The 11745-nt window shown below is 49.7% G+C and overlaps 1 protein-coding gene and 1 long non-coding RNA gene across 2 annotated transcripts; one reads left to right on the forward strand and one right to left on the reverse strand.

The window, feature by feature from the left end:
* The first annotated feature begins 507 nt into the window (after positions 1 to 507).
* On the forward strand, positions 508 to 3412 carry LOC307206060. The gene is made up of 2 exons (XR_013834250.1): positions 508 to 844; positions 2759 to 3412. It is a non-coding gene; the product is annotated as an uncharacterized lncRNA (long non-coding RNA).
* A 359-nt stretch (positions 3413 to 3771) lies between these two features.
* LOC307206033 (EKC/KEOPS complex subunit LAGE3-like) lies at positions 3772 to 7061 on the reverse strand. Its single transcript, XM_079958852.1, has 3 exons — positions 6930 to 7061; positions 5636 to 5764; positions 3772 to 4154 (listed from the first exon to the last, which is right to left on the reverse strand). Exons 1-3 carry the CDS (start codon positions 6986 to 6988, stop codon positions 4043 to 4045), a joined length of 300 nt encoding a protein of 99 aa, XP_079814978.1. The 5' UTR covers positions 6989 to 7061; the 3' UTR covers positions 3772 to 4042.
* Positions 7062 to 11745: the final 4684 nt, after the last annotated feature.

An 11745-nucleotide genomic window follows, 5' to 3' on the forward strand; every position in this document is an offset into this window, starting at 1 on the left:
TTAGGTAAGACTCTCCACAACCTTAGTTAACAAGTTCTTTGCTTCAGTTTATTTACAGAAAGGGGAGGCGGACTTCCTGTTTAGACCTTCCCCGATCGGTACCAATTTAAAAGTACTTTAAAAGTCCAATTTCCGTTCTACTCACGGGTTGTTGTTTGAAATCCAATTGTCCACAAGAAAAAGTCCGCGCTCTCCGGCAACGGCTATGCGGCTTCACTCCGTAAAAAATAGCGGTCGATTCAAAACACCCCACGTCACTTCGGAACCCCAAAAAAGGGGTTTCCCTGCGGGTAGGGGGGGCGCTTCTGGTGTCATCCGAATCCCACGTTCCCAGGCTTCCTCCGCCTGGGATTTTTAAAGGGTCTCCGCCTTCGCCGCCGCGGCACGACCCGAATTCCACGGAGCAGGTTCCTCTCAGTCAGAGGAACACCGCCATTGGCGATGGCGCTAACCCGGAAGTCCCCAGGGGTAACATTTTTTAAATTTGCCAAAATGTCTCTGGCTATACTTTCTGGATGAGTCCTAGACAAGACTGGTGATTGAAAACTTGCTTTCCCCATCTCTTCTCGTGCCCCCCTCAGCAATATATCACAGCTTCTATAGCCTACGTACAGTAGGAGTATTTAAAATGAGAATCTTCATAGCGTCCTCTTTTTTGTTCTTTGAAATACAGTGGTACCTCGGGTTACATATGCTTCAGGTTACAGACTCCGCTAACCCAGAAATAGTACCTCTGATTAAGAACTTTGCTTCAGGATGAGAACAGAAATCATGCTCCAGCGGCGTGGCAGCAGCAGGAGGCCCCATTAGCTAAAATGGTGCTTCAGGTTAAGAACAGTTTCAGGTTTTGTATAATGTCTGGATTAAATACAAAGATCTGCTGGAGAACAAAACTCCAAGGTGGCTGTCACCAATGGAGGCAAAAGCCTTGAGAAAACTTAATACGGAGGCTAAATGGCCAAAATATTGTGAAATTTTAGAACAGGAGGGTGATAAGTGGAAATTGCAGAGTTTTGAGAATCTAAAAGACAAAGTGCGAGACTGGCTTCATTATTATCAAATTTTGTTGTTGTTGTTTAGTCGTTTAGTCGTGTCCGACTCTTCGTGACCCCATGGACCAGAGAACGCCAGGCACTCCTGTCCTCCACTGCCCCCCGCAGCTTGGTCAGACTCATGCTGGTAACCTCGAAAACACTATCCAACCATCTCGTCCTCTGTCGCCCCCTTCTCCTTGTGCCCTCCATCTTTCCCAACATCAGGGTCTTCTCCAGGGAGTCTTCTCTTCTCATGAGGTGGCCAAAGTACTGGAGCCTCAGCTTCACAATCTGTCCTTCCAGTGAGCACTCAGGGCTGATTTCCTTCAGAATGGAGAGGTTTGATCTTCTTGCAGTCCATGGGACTCTCAAGAGTCTCCTCCAGCACCATAATTCAAAAGCATCAATTCTTCGGCAATCAGCCTTCTTTATGGTCCAGCTCTCACTTCCATACATCACTACTGGGAAAACCATAGCTTTAACTATACGGACCTTTGTTGGCAAGGTGATGTCTCTACTTCTCAAGATGCTGTCTAGGCCTGTCATTGCCCTTCTCCCAAGAAGCAGGCGTCTTTTAATTTCGTGGCTGCTGTCACCATCTGCAGTGATCATGGAGCCCAAGAAAGTAAAATCTCTCACTGCCTCCATTTCTTCCCCTTCTATTTGCCAGGAGGTGATGGGACCAGTTGGACAGGAAAATTGGCTTCCAGGTGGAAAAATCAAAACTGGAAACAGAGTTGTTAGAGTCCAAAACTAAGAATTTGTCAAAAATGTATAACTTGCTGTTGAAATGGAATACACAGGATGAAACAGTTAAATCAGCTATGATTAAGTGGGCACAAGATATTGGTCATAACATTATGTTCGCTGACTGGGAAAGGTTGTGGACCACCGGTATGAAATTCACGGCATGTAATGCCTTGAGAGAGAATATTATGAAAATGATTTATAGGTGGTACATGACCCCAGTCAAGCTTGCAAAAATTTACCACTTATCAGATAATGAATGTTGGAAATGTAAAGAAAATGAAGGTACATTCTTTCACCTCTGGTGGACATGCCCGAGGATTAAGGCTTTCTGGGAAATGATATATAACGAAGTGAAAAAGGTACTTAAATATACCTTCTTGAAGAAACCAGAGGCCTTTCTCCTGGGTATGGTAAGCCATGTGGTGTTAAAGAAGGACAGAATCTTTTTTATGTACGCCACTACAGCAGCAAGGATTCTTATTGCAAAGTATTGGAAGACACCAGATCTACCCACTCTGGAAGAATGGCAGATGAAGATGACAGATTACATGGGACTGGCAGAGATGACTGGCAGAATCCGAGACCAGGACAAAGAGACAGTGGAAGAAGATTGGAAGAAATTTAAAGACTATCTTAACAAATATTATAAAATTAATGAAGTTTTAAAAGATATGGGTTTAAAAATTAGTGGTTTGCAGGGGCGTTGATTAAGGAAAAAGAATAGAATTATTAAAAACTATGGGAAATATGGGAATGGATTTGCTGACAAGATAAATGAGATTAGAATACAGAAGGGGGAGGTGTGAGGAGGTCGGTGAAATTAGGTTTTGAAAATAAGGTTTGAATTTATACTTGTTTTGTTTTTGTTTTGTTTGTTGGTTTTTGTAGGTTTTTATTGTTGTTTGTATTTGTGTCTATATGTGTTTATTTGAAACTTAATAAATATTAATAATTAAAAAAAAAAACAGTTTCAGGTTAAGTACGGGCCTCCGGAACGAATTAAGTACTTAACCCGAGGTATCACTGTATGGCAACCCTCACTTGCCTCCCCTAAAATAAATCCTGGCTACACCCATGGCAGGTGGTCATATCGACAGTGCCAGTTTGTTGATATAATCAAGGAACTATTACCATGTACTCAGAAATTTATCCTTCTTACTCTGCCCATTTATCATCTCATTGCTGCGTTGATTCAAACTCCCAGATAGTGCCATGTCCCATACCTGGGTAAAACCAAGTTTGTAAAATGAGGGCCTCCCCCCATTTCCCACCTGACAGCTATTTCCATTCTGGCAGTGGCTGTCAAAAAAGAGACCATGGTCAAAGATCGAATATTGGGGTTCAGATCCCCCAAAAAACCAAAAAATGTGAGCCATGGGTCCCTGTTTATAAGCAATTATGATGGAGATTTCAAGATTTATTTATTTAGCTAGCCAAAATGGTACACAAGTGTTTTTGCACCATTTGTTCCCCACCGGGATGGGGCTTTACAAACCATTGGAGCAATGGAGAGACAAGTAATCAGTCATTTTTGTTTCCTCTTTCACCAGAATGCAAAGGTGGTGACAGAGGTGGGGAAGTTTTGCTTGCTGTTTAACAAGTAGGAGCCCTGCCAGAAAGAAAGAAAGGCAAATCTTGCTATATAAATAGGACTTCAAGGCCACGCCATCCGTTTTGGCTCCTCTGCCACTTGGCCCCCTCCTCTTCCTCACTGCCAGCTATTAGCTGCTTTCCCCCGGTGGCAAGAGAGACAGAGAGATGCAGCAACAGGGATGGGGAACCTGTGTCTCTCCTGGTGCTGCAACAACTACAACTCCCATTAACCCTGACCCTCGGCCATGCTGGATGGGGCCGAAGAGAACTGGAGTCCAGCAACACCTGGAGAAACACTCTGATTAAGATTTAGCTGGGGTTTGTGTAATTGATTAATGAATATGGTGAGCCGGCTCAAATATATACAATCAGTTAACACATGCAGACTATAAAGTAAAGCACACTGGACAATTTATTAAAGCTCCAGATTCTATGTACTTTGTCTTATATTAAGGCAGTCCCAGGCTTGCCTGCTTCTCAGCACCCAAAATCTATCAATGTCCAAGAGTATCCGAGACCAAAGAGTTCTCCGCTGGCTCCAGAACACAAAGCAACATCTTGGCTCTAAGGATGGCATGTTCAGCGCCTCCTCTGACATCAGTAGCCCATGGGCAAGTCCAGAGTCCAGCCAAGACTATGGGGAAGCTTCCTGTTGCAACCATCTATCAAGCCACAGGAGGCCCAAAGAGGTCCATAGTTTCCACCACCAAGGAGAGATGCTCCAGGAAGGAGCTGATGGACACACGCAGAATCCGGGCTTCATCTGCTCTCCATCGACTGCAAAAAAATTTAAAAAATGTATTTTGTGCAGACTGAAACATAAAACTTCAACACTTGCACTACACTTAAGAGTCCAATGAACATACCACTCCTTCTGCCAATATCCTCATTCTATTCCAGTCCTTCAGCTTCCCTTTTACTCTTGGCAGACACTGGGCAACTGGTCCAATAGATTTGGATGCCAGAAAATATACTGTTCCACTTAATTAATTTATTCTTATCATACCACCACCTGAATGCAAAGTACTCAACAGAGAGGGAGGAATTATTCTTATTATCCTCCTCCTCTATATAGTATCATCAGCTTGTATAGCACTTTGCAGAAAATACGAGGTGATAGATCTCTGCCCTGACAGGCTTACAGTTTAAAATTTGGCTAAAACGGGGAAGGAGAGGGACATGGGGGCAGGCGAAGGAGGCGATGATTTGACTGACAAGTGCTGAGCTTTAGTTAGAGGCCTGGTTGCTGCAGTGTCCCTGCTCCAAGGGCTTTGTGGGAAAGGTGATGGGAGCGAGGGCTTGAAGGAAATAAGCGAGGAGGATGCACAGAGGGGTTCTGAGAGGGGGTACCAGGCATATGGGGCACCAGGGAGGAAAAGGCAGAGTTGTTTCGGGGAACAGAAGACATCTAGAGGTTGAGGAGCAAAGTTCACAGGCAGAGATGTATCAGGATACAAGAATGCTGTCCTAAGGATGGGAGAGCATGACCACAAAGGGCTCTGAAGGCAAGAGCAAGGCGTTTGTGATACATCTGAGGGATGAGCATCATGTTATGGGAGTGCTGTGAGAGATGAGTGATTTTGGCAGCTAAGTCAGCAAGGGGAGACAACAGAAGGTCGGGGTGCAGAAGGGCCCCAACTCAGTGGGAGAGCAGCCACTTTGTATGCAGATGGTCAATCCCTGGTAGGTCTGGGAGCTACGCCTGTCTGTCCTCCTGAAAAACCACAGATGGTGCTAAATGGATGGTAGGCAGATTCCTCCATCCCCAGGAAGTTGTTCTGTGTGCAAAAGCACAAGGATCCAAATGCAGGTCTTGCTCAGCACACCACTTTCTTTTACTTGCACCCCACTCTGCCTCCAAGTTATGCTCCAAACAGCCCTGCAGGGTGGGTTAGGCCAAGAAACAGACTCATTCAAAAGGGTTCAGCTCCAAGGGCCCCCTGGCAGTTCCCTCCTGTGAGAAATGAGGTTACAGAGATCCAGGAAGAGGGCCTCCTTGGTGGTGGCACCCGCCCTGTGGAACGTCCTCCCATCAGATGTCAAGAAGATAATAAACAACTTCTAGAAGATATCTAAAAGCAGCCCTGTATAGGGAAGTTTTAAATGTTTTATATTTTAATATCTATTGGAAGCTGCCCAGAGTGGCTGGGGCAACCTGATCACATGGGCGGGGTACAAATAATAAAACTGTTGTTGTTGTTGTTGTTTAAACCCTGGCTCAAGTCCAACATGCCATCCATTGCGGCGCCAATACTCACACATGCAAGATGTCCTCCGTCACATCCAGTTCCTTGCTGATCCCTTCTTTGCGGGGCTCAGGGTCAGGGGCTAGGGAGCCCAGCGCAATCTGGGCCAATGATGATGATGGGAAAGGGATCCTCAGCTCACTGATGTTGGGGGTAGCGATAAGGAGCATAAAACGTACAAGAAAATCCCCCCCACAGGCCCACACAGCCTACCTTTCCAACAAGAGACTCTCTATTCAAGGTCACCATTGTATTCTGTGTTTAATATTTCTGGGAGAGCTTCTAGTCCCTGGTTTTTTACCGCGGAGCTCTAACACGGATTAGAATCTCTGCTTATCCATGACTGTGGATGGAAGAAAACTCAAGACCAATGTTCAAATTGCAGGGTGGAGGGCAGAGGGGGCCGTTTTTGTGCCGATCTCTTTCGCTTCCTATTTTTTTTTGGGGGGGGGTTGCCTCAGGGAAGCAGGGAAGATGTGTTATACCTAGAAGAGGAGGGGGCCCAGGGCATGTGGGTTTCATTCAAGGCCTTCCTACCTTTCCCTCCACCCCACTCAGTCACCATTCTGTCGTATTTGCAGTTAGGGGTCAAAACGCATTAAAGGGCAACTTATCCCCATTTCTCTCCCCAAAGAATCCTGGGCACTGCAGCTTACCCCTCACAAAGCTACAAAGTGCCCATAATACTTTGCGGGTGAAACCCTTCCAACCCACCACCTTGATTTCCCAGCAGCTGTAGAAATTCAACTTGGCACACGTGCAATTCATTCAAATGCATGTTGTGGGTCTGCGCTTAGAGTCCCTTCAGCAAGACCCTGGCAAGTGAGCAGGGACTCCGGCCCCCTGCCCCCCCTCCCAGCCAGAGTGCCCAACCTGCCGGATCCTAATCGCACTTTTCATTTAAATCCCGTTTCGATCTGCAACCGGGGAAACCCATTTCAAGAGCCTGTGCCCCTCCTGCCTCTTTCCGGATAGGCGCTTGCCAGAGGCGCCTTGACGCAGAAGCGAGTCCGGCGGCGCCCAGCGGAGCTTCCTCCAGGCAGGATGAGGCCCCACCGGGGCAGCCGGGGCCTGATCCCCCCTCCCCTCGCTCTCGCCCGCCATCCCGGCGCTGTCCTCCCCCCAACCTAGTGCGGGAAACTACTGTCCCCCCCCGGAAAGGAGGCCCCAGCAGGAATGCCGGCCCCTCTTGGAAACAAGGAAGGGGGGGGGACCGCGATGCCTCCCTCCAAGGGACCCAGGCGTCCGAGAGCCCAGCCCGCCCCCTCCTCCGCGGGCGCAACGCTGCTTCTTTTCCGCCGGATACAAGGCGAGGCCTGGCCGGGACACAGCGCTCCCTCCGGCCGCCGCCGCCGCTCCTTCCATCGCCGCCGCCGCCGCCTCCCCCGCCTCCCCCGGGGGCGGATCCCAGGGAGCGGCCAGCCCACGTGGGGGGATCCTTCGGAATCCACCAGCCTTAGCTGCAGGAGCGTCGGAGAGGAGCTGGCGACGAGCAGCAGGCGCTTATGAATATTAGAGGGGAATATGCCCAATGTGTGGAGGGTTGGGAGCATAGCTTGCCACTCGGCCAGTCACTTTTGGTATAAAGTACAGCAAGCCCGCCATTTGCGTACATTTAACTTGCAGGCATTCAGCTTCCTGCGCTCGGCAGCTGTTGATGTTTAATTAAAAAAATGGGTTTGAAAGGATCTGGGGGGGGGGAAGACTTTGGCAATCTGGCACGCCATTACACCCAATATGTTTTGACTACACGCGATTTTGGCTTTAGGTGCGATTCCAGAACGCAAAGCCCCACGCAAGTTGCAGGCTTTCTGTTCCACGTAATCCGAGCCGGCCCACTGGGGAGGCAGGGCAAAACACCCGCTTCAGGCGGCGAAAAAGCAAGAGGCAGCGCTCTGCCCACCCCTTCTGCCTCCTTGTGGAAGGCTCCCTCTGGCTGAGCTGGGCAAGGGGGGAGTCCAGTCTTCCAGTGCGCGGCAGGAGAAGGGGTCACATAACGGTGATTAATTTGTTGCTGATTTAGGCCTCTCCATAATGAAAGGGGTTGCAGCAAGGAAACTACTGTCCTCTGCCAGGGGAGAAATCTAGGAGACACAAGGAAATGCGGATGGGATATTGGTCCCATTCACCCTATACATTTAAAACACATGGCTTCCCCCAGAGGATTCTGGGAACTGTAGTCTCTTTTTAAATAACTTTTTATTAAAAATTAAAACAAAACATATTATCCAGAAACATATCATCCTTATTCCCCCCCCCCATTTTTCCTCCCTTCCCCTCCCTCCCCCCACAGAACCCACCCACCCCCACCCCCAACTTCCCTCAGTTCCAGTCTTTGGTTTCTCTAAAAATGCTGTTTTCTGCATGTTACACAGTTGTATAAATCCTCAAACTATTTAGCTGATTATTATCAATAAAAAGTTTGTGAATGTTTATTCAAAACCAGCCAAGGAGTCCAGTTCGCTTTGTTGTGTCTTCAAATACTTTGTAAAGGGTTCCCATTCATCTGTAAAGTCACAGTTATCCTTGTCCCATAGTTTATATGTCAGTTTTGCCAGTTCTGCATAGTCCATCAATTTTTCTTGCCATGATTCTTTAGTTGGGGTTTCTTCAGTCTTCCATCCTTGTGCTACCAGAACTCTCGCAGCCGTTGTCACATACATGAAGATGTTTTTCAGCTTTTTTGGCAGATCATTCCCTACAATCCCTAATAAAACTGCTTCAGGCTTTTTAACAAATGTTAAACGGAACATTATCTTCAGTTCATTGTATATCATTTCCCAAATTTTTTAAATTACCTTACAATCCCACCACATATGATAAAACGCCCCCTCCTTTTCCTTACACTTCCAACATATATTTGAACTAGTTTTATACATTTTCCCTAACTGCACTGGTGTTGTGTACCATCTGTACATCATCTTCATGTAATTCTCCTTCAATAGGGAACAATCTGTAAATTTGAAGTCAAGTTTGTTCCCTATGGCAAGGAGTGCTAGGATGGGAAGCATCCATGTAATCCACCTTGTCTTAGACACACACCTGTGATGCATCAGAGGAGCCCTTTGCTTCATTTAGTTCTTAAGGGGGAGAGAGAGAGAGAGAGATGATAGATAGATAGATAGATAGATAGATAGATAGATAGATAGATAGTGTTAAGTTGTGGGTTGACATAGCAGACGACACAGCGATTTCTCCAAGTAGCTCTTTATTTTGTAAGCTGGAATAGAACTGACTGCAAACAGCTCAGCCGGCCTGCTTTTATAGGCAGCCGACTGTCAACATTGTAGCAACAACAGCCCAGAGTTCCCGCCTAAAATAACTGACGTGGACCTGAGTGAAAACTATCTACAGACCTGAGTGAAAACTATCTACAGTATCCCCCTGCTGGCCCAGGGTGAAACTTCACTACATAACACCCCTCCCCACCGAGATAAGGCGTTAGTTACAATCGTAATGGTTTCCTTATATACAGCACTACGCGTAATGGTTCAATTAGGCACAAAAGCATATCGGTTACATTTCCCATACTTAGACCAACAGTGATACATGTCCAACAACATAGTCCTTTAAATAAGTTGGGCGCTTGGGAACTCTGCCAGACCGCCGGGGACTGGTAGCCAAGTCCAGAGGGCCACACAGTTCTTGCTGAGGCTGTGGTGCGACCCTAGGTGGCGTTGGAACCAACTCCCCTGGATCCACTGCTGTGGGTGGAGCCTCCGCAAGAGGAGTGGTCTGAGTCTGTGGTAAGTCTGGCAGACCCTCTGAAGCGGCTTGGTTCGGCTCCACGCTGGCAGTTTGCGAGGGAGGTGTAGGTGGGGCCTCGCCATCTGTACGTGTCTCTTCTGGAGCCGCAAGCGCAGTTGGGGGCACCCCGGTAGTGTCCAAGTCCCCAACCCTGCGCCTAAGCTGGTCTATGTGCCGTCGCCACAAGCGTCCGTCTTCGAGTGCCACCTGGAACGAGCGAGGTCCAGTGACTCCCACTACTGTGGCTGGCACCCAAGGAATGTCCCCCACATAGTTCTGGGCAAAGACCTGGTTTCCTGGGACAAATGACCGTGGCGCGTTGGCACAGCCTGGGGGTTCAGCCACGGCAAAGTCCGGGTGTAGCCGGTCGAGCGGTGACCTGAGGCGGCGGCCCATAAGCAGTTCAGCAGGACTCCTCCCTGTGGCCGCATGAGGGGTGATGTGTTGCACGAACAAGTATTCGGCGACCCGCTCATGCCAGTCTCCCCGGTCCAGGCGCGCCAGTGCCTCTTTTGCCAAGCGCACCATTCTTTCCGCTTGCCCGTTGCTGGATGAATGAAAGGGTGCCGTTAGGGCATGGCGGATGCCCAGTCAGAGACAAGGACATCAGGACACCCATGCGTTGCAAACAGGCCTCGCAGCACCCGGATGACAGCTTCGGTAGTGGTGGAGGGCATCAGGGCGACCTCCAGCCATTTGGAATAGGCGTCCACCACTACCATAAAGGTCCGGCCGTGAAAGGGGCCAGCCAGATCGATGTGCACCCTCGACCAGGGTGTCTTTGGCGTCTCCCAGGTGTGTCCCTTAGCTGCTGGTGGTGCAGGCCTCGACTCTTGGCACGCTTGACAGGCGGACACCCAGCCAGTGATGGCATCGTCCATATCAGGCCACCAGACGTAACACCGAGCCAACGCCTTCATTTTGACAATTCCCGGGTGGCCAACGTGCAGAGCCTCCAGGACGCGCTGACGGAGTCCCTGGGGAATCACGACGCGGTCTCCCCACAGCAGACAGCCGTGATGAGCTGAGAGTTCATGTTGTCTGGTTGCGAAGGGCTGGAACTCTGATGCAAAAGGCCCTTGTGGCCACCCCCTCCACACCCAGTTGAGCACCCGGCTGATGGTGCGATCCTGGGCAGACGCGGAGGCCACAGTGGCAGCCGATACAGGCGCTGCTGGAAGATCCTCAATCAGAAGGAGCGATGAAGCTGGAGCCGGGTCTTCCACAAATGCTGGAAGAGGGCAACGGCTGAGGGCGTCGGCATGGCCCATCGATTTCCCCGGGCGATGGATGAGCCGGTAGTGGTAGGCAGCCAGGAAAACAGTCCATCGCAGCATGCGTGGTGAGAGGACCGGTGGAGTTGGACGATCACCGGCGAGGAGGCCCAGGAGTGGCTTGTGGTCAGTGATGAGGTCAAAAGTCCTGCCATAGAGGTATTCATGGAACCTCTTCACTCCAGCCACAAGTGCCAGTGCCTCCTTGTCGAGCTGGCTGTAATTCCGTTCCGTCGGAGATAGCGTCCTGGAAAAGTAGGCGAGCGGTGCTTCTCTTCCGTCTGGAAAACGGTGACTAAGGACAGCACCGATGCCAAAAGGTGAGGCGTCGCAGGCAAGGACCAGCGGCCTGGATTCACTGTACTGTACCAGCACACTGTCTGATGAAAGGAGAGCCTTGACCGCATTGAAGGCCGCCGTCTCCCAATGACCCCAGGCCCAAGGCATCTTTGTGCTGAGGAGTCGGTGAAGAGGCTCAGCCACTGTGGCTTTGTGGGGCAGGAACATGTTATAAAAATTCAGCAGCCCCAGGAACGCCTGCAACTCCGTCTTGTTCTTTGGGGTGGGGGCCTGCTGGATAGCGTGGATCTTGGATGTGGTCGGGTGAAGGCCGGAGGCATCGATAAGATAGCCCAGGAACTCTACCTGTGGAACGGCGATCTGGCACTTCTCCCTCTTTACCTTGAGCCCGGCCTCTTGGAACCTGGTCAGCACGGCACGGAGGCGCTCGAACAGCTGCTGGTGTGAGTCTGCAGACACCAAGACGTCATCAAAATATGGTACCACGCCCGGAAGCCCTTGCAGGAGACGCTCCATAAGGCTTTGGAAGATGCCAGGAGCCACACTCACCCCGAACTGCAACCGGCGGCAACGGAATGCCCCCCGGTGGGTGACGATCGTCTGGGCTTCAGCAGTGGCATCATCGACTGGCAGTTGTTGATAGGCTTGGGCAAGGTCCAGCTTAGCGAAGACCTTACCCTCACCCAGGGAATGCAGCAGGTGTTGGACAACAGGAACCGGATAAGCGTGCTGCTGAAGTGCCTTGTTGATCGTGCACTTGTAGTCAGCGCAGATTCTCACCGACCCATCTGGCTTGACAGG

Source organism: Podarcis cretensis (assembly GCF_951804945.1).
Source record: "Podarcis cretensis genome assembly, chromosome: 17".
NCBI lineage: Eukaryota > Metazoa > Chordata > Lepidosauria > Squamata > Lacertidae > Podarcis > Podarcis cretensis.